Raw genomic sequence first — 17,301 nt, forward strand, 5'->3', positions numbered from 1 at the left:
CAGCTTCATCCTTTTCGTTTGTAGACTGCTGCACCTGCCGAGAAGGCATGCTGTGCCCCTCATGGATGCTTCAAGCCACTCACAGGGCAGAAGCCCACAAGGAAAGGCCATGGAATTTTTAGCTCTGTCCCTGACGAGGAGGGCAAGGGTAGCTCTGCAGTTGGTCCTGTTTTTTTTTAGACATTCCAGGCTGTATCTTGAAAGGCAGCATTTTCAGTAATCAAGCTGATTTTCTGCCCTAACTTCTCTGATGTCTCAATTGGGTGTGACCTTAGGAGAAAGGGGTTATCATTTATTGGGCCTATCCTAAAGCCCCTACAGAAGTTAATGATCAAAGAACAGATGATGCACATGATCTAATTAACACACAAGCTCCCTCAAATTTAGTCTTGTATAGGTATGACTTCTCCAAAAACATGTAACAATTATTTTCATATGTTAGAATGTTAAAATGATAAACATTCCAATAAGACACCTATTCTCAAAACATCAGAATTTCCCAGCTTAAATATGAATCGTGAAAAATAGTAATAACACCCAAATGTTGGTGAGAATGTGGAACAACTGGAGTTCTCATTGTACTGATGGTAGGATATAATATGGCACAACCAATTTAGCAATTTCAAATAAAGCTAAACATATACCTACCCAATGAACAAGCAACTTCTCTCCTAGGTACTGAACCGAGACACAAGCGAACATGTCTACAAACAGCTGTACAAGAATGCTCACAGCAGATTTATTCATAATAGCAAATATGAGTCACATATACAAAAGTAAATTCTAAGCAAGTTTGACTTCTAGAAGGTCAACTGTAATGATAGTTACCAACCTTGAGGTTAGGAGTTTGAGTTTGATCCACAATAAATCTCATCAAAATGTTAAATTGTTGATCAAATGGAAAGGAATCCCTAGGTTTAAAAAAAGAAAAGAGCACTTGTTTTTAAAGAAAGAGTTATTACAAAAAATAATGTAAAACCATATCAAGACACAAAAATATACCATTGTAGATTAATGTATGTAAAAAAGCAAGGCTGTTCACCTTTTTAAAAACAGTAATTTTCATCTTATAAAAACACTGAATATACATTATATAGAAAATTTAGAAAAAGGGAAGTCTTATTTTAAAGTCCCAAAACACATACTACACTAAAGAGTATGCTATTTAAAAATTTAAGACAAAGCAATAAACTAAGGAAGAGACTGTACCTGCCTTCTAGGGGATCTGCTCCTTTTCTCCCAGTTACCTTTCTGCATGTTGCTTATACCAAAAACTACATCCTGATCGCTGCTCACTGCTGACCTTGCTTGTGCTAGCCCTACTGTTGTCTTTTGTTCTGGCTGGTAACTGTTTACGGTCCCTATTCTGTATAGCCATGACAGCTTTTGGGGTACTCACCAGAAAAAAATTCCCCATCCAGCTACAAAACACACAGAGAAGCTTGGGGCCCAAGGAGGCACTCTCCTGCTCTGTTTCTTGCCAGTTATTGATCCTTTTTTTAGTCATCTCATACCTTTGACCCAACCGAGGGATTCTGGCTAGTGAGAGTCAGTGTTCCCTCCCTTAAAATGCTGTGATTACTAATATTAGTTTAAAATTGCATAATGCCTTCCATTGGGTAAGACAGACATGCCCTCCACACTATCCAGAAAGATAAGGCAACACAAACATATATTACAACTGATGTTGAGGGACTGCACTGCTTTCTTAGACTCTCTTAGAGTCTACAGAGGGAGAGTAAAAAAAAAGCAGGGACGCAGGTTCAAATCCATAAAATCAGAGGACTGATTTGAAACTTAAAAGAAATGATACACGAACAAAATAAGGTACATGGCACACACTAGGTACTAGTATTGCCATAATTAAAATTACTAGTAAAAAATAAAGTTAACCCAAAGGCACATCCTTTCTCCCACATCTAGCTATATCCAGGAAGCTATGAAGACCACTTCTGGAAGCTAGGTACACGTGAAGGTACATGAGTAAGTTACTCATACTGACTATAAATTAAAGAAACACGGTAAACAGGCCACACACAAAATGCCTCTCCTTTCAACTGCAGCAAGGGGACAGTGGAGACTGTATCTCAGTAACTGGTGTGTTGAACCTGGTAACATGTCCTGTTGTTGTTAGATACAACCAAAGGGACGGGAATAGGCAGATTCGAAGGCAGGTCTATTACCTGAGAAACAGCTCTCACCTACCACGACTGATCCTAGATAAGCTCAGCTACATGTCTCAGTGGCTGAGAAAAAGGGTGTGAGGAACACGTTCCAGATTTCAGACCAAATCTACTGAAAACAGGATTGTTGAAGTTAAGAGACATCTAGGAAAATTAACAGGAGGACAAAACTGTTTTTCTTAATCACCAAAGTTTAGGATGTAATCTTAATATTCCTGATATCCCTAAAAATATGAATTAGATCTTGTCATTCAGAAATTCACCTGTCTTAAGGAAGCAACCTATAGGCCAAATCTGGCTCACAAATCTTTTATTTGGGTTTCACAGTGTCACCAAAAAGGAAAAAGAATCTCAAATGTTGCTTTAATCCACATTTCTGACCTTTCCTGACAAGTCTAGTACAACTGGGCCCACAGCCCAGCATGCCCACAACTGACCAAGACCCCCAGAGTGCCACCTGCCTGCTTGTCCACTTCACTCAGTTGTTATCAGCTAGATCAGCCTCACCCCTCTAGTTAACCCCTGGTGAAAACTTTATAAATTCACTGATATATTGGTATTTAGGAATGTTCTCTAATTCCATTAAATTCAATCATCCAAAGGAGGGGGTGGCATTTGAAAGCCTTATTGCAAATGTAGTATATTACACTGAGTTCACTGAAAATCCAAAGGGAAATTGTGATTTAAAAAATCCTACAGTGGCTCTAATCATACAGATCTCCAGAGTCAGGGACTAAAAAAAAAATGACAGCACTGCAGCACAGAGGGACAAACGCCTGCGAGGGGTGAGTGCGTCCAACAGAAGTGTGCATGGGGGACGCTGTGTCCTACTGCTAATGGAGGGCCCCAGAGAGGAAAAAAAAGGTGCTAACCCCATTCACATTCTCTTGCAGGACACAAAGATGCATGCCTGCAGGCCAGCCTGAGGTTAAGTGGAAAGGACAACAGAGCAACCACCCTACCACTAGCATGAAGTGGGACCCTGAGCAAGTCGGCCAATGTCTGTTTTCTCATAAATAAAACAAGGGAGGTCCTTCCATTTTGAAAATTCTATGATACCTGGTAATATTCCAGTTTGTAGTAGCTGGTTACTGAGCTGATGATAATTTTCTAAGTGACCAGGAGTCATTTGTTTATTCTTTAAAAAATTCACTGGATCTGACACTTTCCCCTTGATCTTCCACCAAATCACAACAAAGCCATCATTGCAAAGTGTCTCCTGAGATCACTTAATTTCTAATACTTGTATGTCAAGGACCTACAACTACGCAGGCAATAATAATAATAAGAGGTTTCCAAACAATGACAGCACACTGTCAGTTTTTTATACTTTTCTGAGTCTCAGCAGCTTTTCTTTTCTCTTAATAGCCAGATGGGTTACAACTGCTCTTAAGTGTGTGATGAACTGCCGAGCCAGTGAACTGTCAATAGATGCCGTTCTTGGATGAATGGCAATGCTACATCATACATGGATAGAAAAATTTCCAATGTTACTTAAGAAGTTAAGTATTAAAAATACTGAGGGCTTCAGAAGGATAAATATTACGTATTTGTAAATATTCATAATGGCTATTATCAAAAAGACAAGAGATAACAAATGCAGGTGAGAATGTGGAGAAAAGGGCACCTCTATACCCCTGTTGGTGGGATTATAAAATGGAACATGGAAAACAGTATGGGAATTCCCCCCAAATTTAAAAACAGAACCACCACATGATCCAGTAATCCCACTTCTGGACAGAATGAAATCACTACTGCAAAGATCTATCTGATCCTTGTTCACTACAGCTTTATTTACTATAGCCAAGACATGGGAACAATCTAATGTATCTGTTGACAGATAAATGGATTAAAAAAAAGTGTGGATGCAAACAATGGAATGTTATTCAGTCATAAAAAAGGAAGTCCTGCCATTTGTGACAACACAGATGATTCTTAAGGGCATTATGGTAAACGAAGTAAGCCAGTGAAGAGAAATACTGCATGATTTGGCTTCTACGTGGAATTAAAAAAAAAAAAGCTTAACTCATAGAAACACAGGGTGAAATGGCAGTTGCCAGGGGCTGAGGTCAGCGTGGGAGAAATTGAGGAGATGTTGGTCAAAGGGTATAAACATCCAGTTACAACATGAATAAGTTCTGCAGATTTAATGTACAGCATGGTGATTATAATTAGTGATACAGGAGATCTCTAAGAGAAGAGATTTTAAATGTGCTCACCACAACAAAAAATGGTACTTGTATGAAGTAAAGGTATGTTAACTGACACAGTGATAATCATTTAGAAATATGTATCTTCTGTACCAAATCACTGCAAAATGTCACAATGTGACATGTCAATTATTTAAATCCACAGCTGGAGAAAAAATGTCCTAGGCCCTGTTGTGATACTATGATCACAACTTGATTTACCTTGTGACATCTAGAGCCTTCTGAACTTTTGCTTGCACAGATCCAAGTAAATCTGCTCCCATTTTCTTAAGTAATTGTGTGAGAAGGACAAAAAGCCAGTCTTGCAAGTCATCCTTATGAATTATTATAAAATCCACAAGAGTCTCCAAAAACATACTGAAAACCTAGACACAAATAAAAATCAAGTATTTCACACATTGAATTTATAATTTTCTCCAAAGTCTCCAAAACATAAAAAACATCCATACTGGCTTTTCCTACTCATAATTTAGGTTAATTTAAACACTGTTAACAACTGGTCACATTATAAGGCAAATATATTAAGGAAAATAGGTAAAGGAAAAAGGACTGGAACTTACTCTCTGTTGTGAATTCCACAGCAAACCAGGCCATGCAACGAAACAAATTCCATGTTAGTCCACAGTGAATTAATACCATTGTCATGCAGTTTCTTAAAAGACCCGAAAAGGCTACAAACTGTACAAAAAAAAGATACTCTCCCTCCCTTAGTTTGACTTTAAAATTCAGTAGAGAGAGAAAGTAACTTGGGTTTAATCCTGGAACCCTTCCTTCCTTTCTTTCTTAAAAAAACAAAAAACCCTTTTAACTATCATCATTCTGTACTATTGTTCATTACTTAGCATTCAACAAATACTATTAATATAATAACTTGTGTATGTATTGCTTTTCATTTTAGTCATTTATTTTGCTGTATGTCAAATCAGATATTATAAAGTAATATCTTATAAAAAGATATTATAAAAGCCCTAAGAATCTTTCGAAAAGATCATGCTGTGTAGAATAAATGATACTGACAGTTCACATAATTCTTGTACTGCTGCGTGTAATCATTACCTCTACACCAAGGTGAGACAGAGTTCACAGTGCACTATCGCTGAGTTCAGAGAGCTAAATAACCTACTTGGTTAGGTTAATGAGTCTTGTTCTGCAGGGACAACACAGCCATTATAAACCTACTTAGTTCTAGCACAGCAACTATTAACCACCAGGGGTCGCCCTTCAGATAGCTCAGAAGGAAAGTCCATGTGGGATTCCTGGCTTAACTCAAGGGCAGATGGCAAATATTAACTAAACTGAGGCCTCCAAACTCACTGTACAAGAGCCTTCTGATGGAAACAAATTTCCTCCTTTATCCTCACATTCTGGTTCTGAATCAGCAATCTAGAGGTGACAGGTAACAAATTTTATCAATGTCCAAAACCATCTAATATCCCTTATGCTCCAACCCTTATGAATCTCATGGTTTAAATCTTACTGCTTTTGACACTATCTTAGAGAAAAATCTTGATAACTATATCTTTGGATATCTGTGTAGCCCTTAACTCAACCATTCTTGGATTTTATAACTATTGTTAATTTCAATCTTACTATGAGAGTCAGAAGAGGAATTGTAAGACATGCTCCGACATGGGTATTGAGCAGCACTGCTGCCCCTGAAAATAGAGCCCCTGCGTTCATGCTCCTGGGCCCTCAGGGGCGTCTCGGAGGGCAGAAGCCACATGTATGTTTACTGTATCCCTCACCCAGAATGGGTATTTAGTAAATGCTGAATGACTGGATGGATGGATGGGTGCATTTTTGACACTTAGAAGACAATCCCTATGAGGAAGGAAGGATAGGAAAGAAGGGAGATCATAGTAACTGGCTGGACTTTGTTGCCCATTACAGGATTCTTCCTCCCAGTAAGATTTAGGAGAGACCATTTCTACTAGGAAATGTAGTATAAGACAGTTAAATCCTACACATCAAGAATTTAAGATCTGCTTAGGACAACTTCAGGCTCTATCAGTTTCTACACTTCAGTTCCTGTCCTATACCCACCCTTTAACTGCTGATAGGTTCACCTGCCCATTTTCTTTCTCTAAAAGCACCTAACAACCTTTACTCCAAGTAAACTTCTTCAAAGGGTCCCCCACTCAGCACCACTCCCAGAAAAGGCCTGGTCTCTCACTCATGGGTGTCTTCTCCTTGGCAGGGATTCTCATGTCAAAGAGGCAGGCCACAGGCTCAGTGCTTTCCTTGACCCAGAGAGTGTGGGCACCAGCTAAATGGCCACAGTCCAGCAAGTTCCTGGGCACAGCAAAGTTCTACTTAAAGTAACTTAACCTGGTTTTTCAATAAATCTATTTACATAAAAGCTTCCATTTTTCTGTCTCATCCTCTATAGACAAATTCTACATGGGATACAAATAAAATTATATACTTGATTATCTTCTTCAATACTGTAACTTAAAAAAAAAAAAGGCATTATAATACAATATTACATCTATCAGCTAGCCCACAGTTCAGCTAATAGGGGCACCCAAAAATACTGGCTGAATTAATAAAAGAGTACATCTGATTCTATCCATGATAACTCTTACTTGAAACACTGTTTAAGTTTTATGGACATTTGAAGTTTCTAAAGAATTCCATTTATAAAAAATTAACATAAACTATTGGTGAAATCGGTGTTAAATCTGTAAGATCTAAACTGTAAAGTACGGACCCATCTCTCACTCCTAAGCAGTATATTATACAGCTTACACCAACATGCAGAGGAATGTAAGTAGGCAGATTCCCAGACTCACCTTGCTATGAGGGTCAGCAAACATGCGGGTGAAGATCTCACACAATCTTTTCAATTCTACTCGACTAGTGGAAATAAAATGGAAATAAATGAATTAAAGTTTAGTAAGTCAACATAGTAATTAATGACAGGTTTAAAAAAAATCCTTTTCAGCCAATGACATATTCTTTGTATAATTTTTATATGTAAAACATTTTTCCACAAATGAATTATCTTATATAAATTAATGATGAATTAAACAGGAATATACAACCATAGTATTTTGCTCTCATTTTCAAATGAGGAAACAATCTCAAGAGAGTGACTACCTAAGCTCACATCTGCAAAAGAAGTGGCAAAGCCATGAGCCAATTCCTGTTCATTTCAAGTCTGTTTCCCACCTGCCATAGATGAAAGACAATGGGATAAACTAGGAAAAGCATGTGTTGTGGGGTCAGAAAGACCTGAATTTCTATCTCAGATCTATTGCAGACAAAATATTCTTGATGTCTTTATATCCATGATCAGTGAGACAAATGGTTGCTGAGGGATTACAGGGGAGGATGTGCCCTACCTACCAGTGTGCCTGAGACAAAGCACTCATGTCCTATGACGCCCCTTTGCCTTTTCTTAATCCTCAACTGTACTTCTGAGTCCCATTTTTACTTCAGGCTTGATAGTGTCACCTTTTCTCCAAATCATCTGTGAGTAATTCCCCCTCAAACTGATAAAGACAGTTGGTCCAATGATCCTTTAACAATATTAAAATATGATCTAGATTTGACCAATTCTAATCAATAGATTTCTAGATTACTCAATGGATACCTGGTGAACACTAAGAGTTAAGAAAATGGGACCAGAGTTAAATAGATTCTTGAAGATTATGACAAATCCTCATTTTGTTGTCCCACAGATCAAAGTGTCAGAGGCTACCTGCCTTTCAGAAGGCCTATGACAGAACATCTCATGATACCTCATGAACAGAATGGACGAATGTGGCGGGGGAAGCATGAACACAGCAGGGCAGAGCCAGCCTGAGAGCAGTGACTACTCATCAGTCCACACTCGCTTAGCTTTGCAGAGCCCATCTGTGACCACAAACTTATCCAGTCTCACAATTTATTCTTTAAAAATTATCCAAAGCATATGATGTATTTCAAGGATCCTAAAGTTGCTTACTTTTTCCACATTTTAACCTCTTGTAATTTTGAGGTTCATTTTATAATCAATGACATGTACTAGTATTGTCATAATTTAATAAACAGCATTTCTTCTCAAAGAGATATAAAATAATGGTAGTTTAGATTTGATGAAATATGGTATAAACAAGTATCTTTTTCGTAATGTGTAATATGCTCAATTTAGGAAATTTGTGAAACACAGAAACAAAGTAAAAAGCAAAAATAATCAATGCTAGAGATGTTACTGGTACGCTTTTGGAGTACTCCATTTTAGCATCTCTTTACTATACATATAAGCTATATATATGTACATGCATGTTATTAAAAAATTTTAGACTGAGACTGCTATCATTTTATCCATGACCCTAAAGTGTAATGAAATACACCAACCTGCAGAGTTGTTTCATCTAAACTGCAAACTATACCAAGACTTCTCAAATAATACTCATGTGATCAAACATGAACCAAATGGTTTATAACCCTAATAAATGTATAGTGTATTTGCCAGATATTTCAAAGTCTCTGGAAGGCAAAGACTACCTCTCAGTCATCCTGGCACCTGTATTGCCTGCTGCGGCACCTGGAACTTTGTAAGGACTCATAACAACAGGGAATCCATTTGAGACCCAATGACTGTACTGTGGGACTCAAACTGAGCTCACAACTTGGCCTCTTGTCCTTACCTCAGTGTTCTTTGGCTCTTCAGTAAGTTCTGCAGGCCCAGAAGCCCTTCTTTCCTTTCTGACCAGTTTGAACTAGCACAGTGGTTGAGAACTTCAGCTACATCCTCGGTCTGCCGCAGGTAATGGGGAATGCCACCATTCCTGGAACCATATGAGCGCTCAGAGCAAACACTTGAGGCATCACTGTTGGCATCATCATCAGAATACATCCCATATGGCTCATATCTCCTCCTCACAGGCTTCTTCTGTCAGATCCAGTAAGGATCAGAGGGATGGAGAAAGAAATGAAAAGGTGAAATGACCATGAGTCAGACCACATAAAATTGGCAGCTAAATGTAAAAAGATCCACACCCTTTCTGTGATGACTGCCCTTGTACTGTTCACTATGTAACTTATTCATTATGTAAGAATTTGTTCTACATGTAAGAACTTGTTTGTTATGCCTCAGAAGATTGGAGACTGATGAAAATTAGGCTTGGGGTGGATTAATGATTGTGCATTGAGCAATGACTCCCCTATACAGAATTTTATTGTCGTTAACAACCATTTGATCAATAAATATGAGAGATGCCCTCACAAAAAAAAAAAAAAAGGACAGACTTCCAATGGTAAAATAAATAAGTAACCGGGATGTAATGTATAGCATAAGGAATATAGTCAAGATATTGTAACAGCTTGGTAGGGTGATAGCTGGAACCTAGAATTATGTATATAAATGTTTTATCACTGTGTTGTACACTTGAAACTAATGTAATGTAATACTGTGCGTCAACTACCCTTCAATAAAAAATAATTATCTAAAAAAAAAAAGATCCACACCCACATACATGCACACCTTCCCTATGTTTACAGCTCAGGGAAATAACAGAAGTGAAGACTTCTGGTAGGCATAAGTAATAAGCAGAGCAACTGCAGTAGAGAGGAAAGAGTATCATCTCTAGTGTACAGTTTTCAGTAAGACAGATGGGTTGCAATCCTGCTGCCACCAGTGACTGGCTGTGTGACTTCAGAAGCTTCATAACCTTTTTGCTTGAGCTTCCCCAGCTTTGCAGTGATAATAATTAGGCTTATCAAAGGCTTCTGAGGGCTGAATGGAATTGTATGTTAAAGAAACTGGCTCAGCATGTGACACATTGCAAGTCTATTAGATGTATACCCACCAGCCCCTTTCCAATCAAACACAATTTATCATGAGCATGGTCTATGGGTACATTTGTTTGAATATTCATGCTTCTTTTAAGAGTATGAAACTGAAATGTCAATGACACAATGTCCTATGTACAGATTCTTAAATTACCTGAGCTACTTTTATGAAAGACTTATTTAAAATTTTACAACACAAATAGGCTTCCTATAGACTATAATATCTGCCTCATTCATTTCTCTTGCTCTGGATATAAAACTGTTATATTAAACCCTTAAACAATATAGTGACAGCTACATAAAACTGATACAATTTGTAAAATATAATTCGTCTAAGTAAGAGAAAATAGTTATTAACCTAATCCATACAAATGTAATTTTTCAATAATATGGCTTTTATATAGATCACAATTTGCTCAGGACAGCTTTGCCTTATGCCTACTGTCTTAGCATAATTATTAATAACACTCTCCTTTTATTCTCCAAAGTTTCCTTGTTAGGATGATAAATTATATGATCATCTTACTTATATATAAACTAGATTCCTAAATGAGAAAAAATGTTGAATTTATCCACTCATGAAATAAAAACCACATAAAAGTAGACAAACTGAGTTAATAAATAAAAATGAAACACTAATAGGAGAAAGAGAGGAGCTTGACATTCAAAGTAAATACGACAACAAATATGAGGGGTGCTCGATTCCATCACTAACAAAAGCTTCACTGGATTCAACAAAATCATAATCAGACCAGAATTTCTATACTACATTACCATTTTTGTTGCTTTCACTAGCTCCTAAAGAAATATACTTGCAACAGAAAAAATAAAGTTGTAAAACAAAAGTTAAAGCACCGGTACCTTGCTCCTGGAGTCTCCTAACAGCTGTAGGCAGGAAAATATTGAAGGATGGGGAAAAAGCATAGAGAATTATGTCAGAAGCATATGTAGGGATTGTTCTCACAGCAAAGTGTACAGCAAAACATATCTTAGCAAACCAAAAATACAGGTTAGCAAGCAATTCATATCAAGCAAATAATAATAAAGGACGCTTTCACAATGGCATTTCCTAACCCTTGTATGGCTCTTCTAAGATATTCCAGGACTTGATATAGTTCTTTGCTAAAACTCTCTGCATACCACTGAGGTACATCTCTAAAGTTACCATTAATTCCCTTGTCTACTCCTATGATCTATGATGGATTTTGCCTGCCCCTGGGGTTTCTATTCTGTGAGGCAAAGACTGGGTACCATTTCTGCACTGTATCTTCTGTAGTAGGTCATTCGGAGAGAACAAGCAGTTTGGACAAAAAGTAATAAGGGCAGAATGAGTGAAATGGGTGCTGGGGCTCAGAGTAAAGCCCAAATCAAGTAATGCCACAGTTAACACTATAAGTCCTTTTCTGTCTACTAGGACTTTGTACAGTCCCTTATGCAGTTCTTTAAGGAACTAAGAACCTCCCCCCAACTTCCACCACCACCACGACAACTGGAAGTCCCATTTAACTAAGGGTTTGCACATCCATCATTTTTCACCCCCTGACTTCTACTTCCTAGGGTCTTTGAATAAATAAAAGACAGATTCTAAATGCTGCAAGCTGGAAGGAAAATACTTTACGGGTTCTGTTCCAGCTCATGGCTCTTAAGTTAAAGCCATGGTTGGAGCATTTACTAACTCCAGTACCTGCCAGGAAAAAAAGCCCTTTTACATATAAGGCTGATGAACAGCACCAGCCAGGCAGCCCTGGATTACCAGGCAAGCACTGTAAGAACAGCAAACTGCTGCTCACAGATGCTTGTCAAAGAAATCTAAGAGTAAGTGAGGGAGAGATAGGAAGATGAAAGTTAGAATCACTGCAGCCACAGACCATAGGACTCTGATCAGATGAAACATGACTGGATTTAAAACTTCAGGGTCTGAAAGCAGGATATTAAATACTTTTTTCCTTAGAAGACAATAAATCTTAAAACAGCATAAGCAAGGCCAGAGATTAGACAGTTTGAAAGAATATCTACTTTAAATGCCGAGCACATAAACCAGAATATGCAAGATGCAGTGTTACTACTAGCTGAACTGCACCTTTAAAGAGCAATCTGACCACAAGCTGACTCTACCAAGGAACTTTTTGCTGTAACAAATTTAAGCACCTCTAACCATTTCACAGGTTTTTTTAGATATTACACTATCACGACACAAAACATATTCTACCAGTGATTCATAGCCTCAAAGAGTTCATCTTAATTAAAATTTGAGAGTTTCCTTAAATAATTATTTAAGGACTCATTCAAAAACAAAGAAACATAAAATCATATGGAACTAGTGAGGCAATGGAATAAATGCAAGATTTTTCAAACCACAAACAGTGTTACCTACTACTTTAATGACACGTTTAGGCTATGCCATCAAAGCCTATAAAGCAGTAATAGAAGTGACAGAATAAAAAAAAGGAAATGCTGGAAAAAAAATGGGTAAGAAGAAAAAAAAGCAGCTCAATGACATCAGAGAAGCCCAATGTCATCAAAACTTCCTTGGCACTGAGGAGCACAGAAGAAATACTGGATGCTAATATTTTTTGAAGGCCAACTTCTACTTACACACAAAGTTTAAGAAAGCAATAATATTAATTTACTCAATAGTTACACAATTTTTAAATATGTCCAAGATGATTCTAGTAACCTGATTTTGAGGCAACTTCCTGTTAAGACAGAGAAAAATGTGGATGAGGAATAAAAAGACACACAACACTGAGCCTCCTACCAAAGCATCGGCAACAGCAGCTTCGAGGTCAGCGCTTGTGCTCAGAGCCCGCATGGCACTCCCAGCACCGGGAACTCTTCCTGCTGGGCCAAGCCCAAACCGATCTATTCAAGAAAACAAAAGCAGAAGATATGTCACTTAAATTCAGATTTTCTCAGTTCTTTGCAAGGGCTTCCTCCTCTTCCCTCCTCCTGGAAAGAGGCACCAAAAAACCTCTCCTCAATTTTAACTACACATGCCTTATAGTTTCAACTATACTTGACTAGTTCAGCAGTGGCATAAGTTAAGTTGTTTATACTTCATACTATTGTGCCACAAAACATCCTGACAACAGCAGAGGTTCTTTAATGATAATTTTGTTTTTGAAAAGTTTTGAGACACGGGCCAGAGAGGGGAACTCATAGTGGCGAGCTGTGCTGTGAGTCAAGTCTTTTAATCTGTTTAGCATTCCATCTAGAGGCAAGTGGCCTGATTTTGGTCAAGCTTCATGGTTTGACAAATGAGTTCTAATATAATGTGTAATTAAAAGTTCAAATTTGAAATTAATGTATTAAAATTGATCTCTGCAAATTTTCATTAGTGTCACTGTTTAACTGTTATTAAGCCCAATTCATTGTAGGTACATGCTCATCATGTCTGTTATTTAAAAATCAGTTTTTAAAAATCCTTTCATAATCACCACAATAAGCTAGCACCTTCACTGCAAAACATAAATCATTCAGATAATATTAATATAAATTATTCCTGAGTCACTCAAAGGATGTTTAAATGATAGTCTTTACACATGTAAAGAAAATGGATAGAATCCAAAGAATTTAAAACAAATTTTAGCAGTTCAAACAACTACTCTAATGTTAATTATTATGGAAAATAAAAACCAGCTTTTTAAAGTCCCATTAAGCCAAATGACCAGTCTTCTTTAAGAAGTGCTGAGATTAAAACTAATAGGAGAAAGTCAGTGTCAATTATACTGCCTATATGTATCAATTACTGCTATAAGTTTAAAATGTTAATGTATAAAAAAAAACCTTTGGAAGAAAAATGTTAAGATAAAAAATGCTTTCTCTTTGTTAATAAGACACTGTTTGGACATGGAAAATTTCATTACTGCCACATTCTGATAATGAAGCATTTACTATAAAAGGAAAGCTAGTATATGATTTACATGAATTGATCTTTCCTATAAAGTGATATATTTAAAATTTTAGGTATGTAATAAGACATCACCTACAAAACTAGTGAACTTTAAAAAGGTGAAGTGTTATTCACTTATAAAACAGCATTTCAAAACATTAACCTTCCACTGCCACAGAAAGGAAAATAATTTCAGTACTGCCAATCAAAAATGTTATAGTCATGAATTTTTATAAAGAAATGAAAATTTTATGCTATACTATCCCCTTTTTATAATGTACTTGCTGATCATACTGAATGTCATCTTAGCCATTATGTTTAAAAGGCAATTAATCTGTCATATAAACTAAGGAGACCACAAAGCAATTATGTCTCATCAGCTGAAATATGAAACAAGTATAAATTTGGGGTTTACTGTACAGTTTTACAAATGATCTTTCAAGGTGTTTTTTCCATTAAAAAAGGGGAGATGCAAGGGATGAGTAATAAAATGAAAGTAATATTCAGTTATAAGCCATTTAAAAATTACCCAGCATAAACTTAAATAAAATGGAATCTAAAAAAATTAAAAATAAATAAAAGATAGATCTCATGCCAGCCAACCTTGCTCCAGGGATAGTACTTATTTTTCAGACACAAAATTAAAACTGTAAGAACAATGCAGTTTTTCTGTGCTTCCCAGATGCACACAACTTTGCCATACACAGTGACTTCAAATCATTGATACATAGCATAGGTAATTTGAATTTCAGATCTTAGGGGGAAATGCTTGTCTCAATCTAAGCAAAATTACAAGCTTTTGTTTTCACCAGACCAAAATCTGTTTTACATTCTCAGTGCTCTGATATTATGGTGAAGCCCCATTTTCCAAGAGATGGTTACCTATAACTGCCCTCTGGCCATAATCTTCAGGGGAATGTATTGATCAGAATATACGTAATAAAATGTATAGCCGGCTTCATTTATAAGAACAGAGAAAATATCTAACTCAGTGAATGGTCACAGCTGTTACCATCAACAGTCTGTGAATTTAACAGGTTGTGCCTTAATTAAGAAAACTCTATAGTCATTAGGGAGTGTTAGTAGATAAAAAAAAATGATGCCAGTTAAATCTGGCACACTGATAACATTATTGTATGCTTACTTTTTGCCCCAGTGGCTAACCAGGGGATTACTGGTATTGTTAAATCAGGGCTGAGATGGAATGTTCATTCAGGGTCTGCAGCTGCAAGGCTACCTTTAGCCTGACTTGACTGATTATCTGAATCGTGATCTTGTTTTTCCATAAAATTTCAAAGGAAGTTTTAGGAAAATCCTTTTATTTTTATACATATGAAATTATATATGCTATAATTTGGAACATTTGGTAACTAAACAGTACCTCTAAATAATAAGAACCTGACACTACCAGGTGAATTAATAATCAACATTTTATTGGGATCAAAGATTTTTGAAGACCAGAGACTTATTGGATGACAGCCATCCCTCAAGGCTCCACAGAGACCCTCTGTTATATCTATCTGGGGTGGTTGTTTTCCTTGGGGAGAGAATTAAAGGAGGGGAAGAGAGGCTCCCCCATTTTCTTGTTCTGTTTTAACATAAAAATGAATATTGGAGAAATGGTGTTGTCAAACGGCTATAAGGCATCCACAGCCTATTAACAAAACCGTAAACATTCAACAACTTAAAAAAATAAAAGCACATTGGGGAAAAAAATATGAGGTGCATTCATGCCAAGTGTGGCTGACACTGATGAAAATGAATGTTAAAATGAGCGTGAAAGAGAACCTATGAAGAAGCCGAGTCATGCAGTTAGCACTTGTTCACCTGACTGCCCAACAGATTTAGCAGTGGAGAGAGCACTAGTGGACCTGGAATGACGTCGAGACGCTGCAGGTAAAAGGAACGGCAACACCCACAGGATTAACACAGAGTACCAAGATGAGAAATGCCAGAGTCCAAAGGAAATGCAGGGAGTGCTCCCAACAAGGCCATGCTTTCTCACGAGAAGAAATGGTGCTGGATCCGAATGGACAGCAAGTCCTGATCCCCAGACTGCACGGCGGCCTGCCGGCTCTCTCACAGCTATTGAAGGCACAGGCATGACAAAGGCACACCTTCAGGGGTTCCTGAAGCACCACTAGCTCAGGCACCAGGTTTATATTCACACCATGAAGCCTCAATCAGCCGTTATGGAAATATGCAACAGGAAGAGCATCAGAAGTCAGAGCATCATTAAATCCCAGAGTAGAACAGCAAAAGGATGGATTATTAACTCAGCTCACGAGATATCTCATCAGGATGTGATGCATATGCAACCACACACCCAAAACAAAAGCAGGGAAGTCCGTGATGTTATTTGAACAGAACAGAATGAAATCACAAGAAGGGGCTCAACAGCTGGAATGCCATTTTCCCCAGTCAAAATTCTTCTTGCACAAATATCTGATTATTAATGGACTTAACTGTTTTGTTGGAAATTTCATTGTAATAAATTTAACTGACCTTCTTGGAGAGACCTTTGCAGTAGTACTCTGGTTATGAGCACCAGCTCTGTAATAAACTGGGGTCAAATTCTGGGTTGAGTGAAACTAGCTGTAGGATCTTGAGCAAAGAACAAAACCTGTCTTAGTTTGCTCATCTGTAAAATGGTGCTAAAGATGGTACCTACCTCTTGAGAATTAAGAGGATTAAAAGGGATCATACATAAAGCACTTAAAACACTTCCAGGCACAGAATAAATGGTGGTGGTAAACAGCAGTAGTGAGGTGCTGCAGTAATGGTTAAGAGTGAACTCCAATTTACATCTAGACATTAAATATTATTTTCTTAGCAAGTATGCAGAAAAAGCATATTAATTCTTTAATTTGAGGAAATATATTCCAAACCCCATCCTCATGTGGAGGGAATAACTTTTAGAAATAATTATAAAATACAGACTTGGTTCAAGACATGTATTTATTGACCAGAGGTCCATGCAATATATGGCTTTTCTTAACCACAGGGAAAAAAAAAGAGAGAATATGCTTCTATTCATTACTCTGAAAAGAACACAGTGACTGGACCACAGAAAATACAAAGGTTTAAATAATACTTAACAGTGTTGCTTTTCACTCACACAGCTTGAGGACAGTATCTTGCACACGTTAAGCCCTATCCATTCAGTCATAAAATATCAAAACCTCAAACTCTTCAATATGAATTGATTTATTTAAGCTCATGTCACTTCATGAAACAC

The 17,301-nt window shown here is 37.2% G+C and overlaps 1 protein-coding gene across 6 annotated transcripts in view; it reads right to left on the bottom strand.

The window, feature by feature from the left end:
- CLASP1 (cytoplasmic linker associated protein 1) overlaps positions 1-17,301 on the bottom strand; it is a 321,777-nt gene that overhangs the window by 69,041 nt on the left and 235,435 nt on the right. For 4 of the 6 annotated variants that reach the window (XM_057505716.1, XM_057505718.1, XM_057505719.1 and 1 more), the window contains 6 exons: positions 12,930-13,033; positions 11,033-11,056; positions 9,028-9,272; positions 7,186-7,249; positions 4,595-4,758; positions 833-911 (listed from right to left, as the gene is read on the bottom strand). In XM_057505716.1, coding sequence (XP_057361699.1) covers positions 833-911; positions 4,595-4,758; positions 7,186-7,249; positions 9,028-9,272; positions 11,033-11,056; positions 12,930-13,033 — 680 coding nt within the window. Of the gene's footprint in view, positions 1-832; positions 912-4,594; positions 4,759-7,185; positions 7,250-9,027; positions 9,273-11,032; positions 11,057-12,929; positions 13,034-15,890; positions 15,954-17,301 lie in introns of all 6 variants that reach the window. The other 2 variants (XM_057505717.1, XM_057505720.1) reach the window with 2 other exon arrangements.

Source organism: Manis pentadactyla, chromosome 8 (assembly GCF_030020395.1).
Source record: "Manis pentadactyla isolate mManPen7 chromosome 8, mManPen7.hap1, whole genome shotgun sequence".
Taxonomy (NCBI): Eukaryota; Metazoa; Chordata; class Mammalia; order Pholidota; family Manidae; genus Manis; species Manis pentadactyla.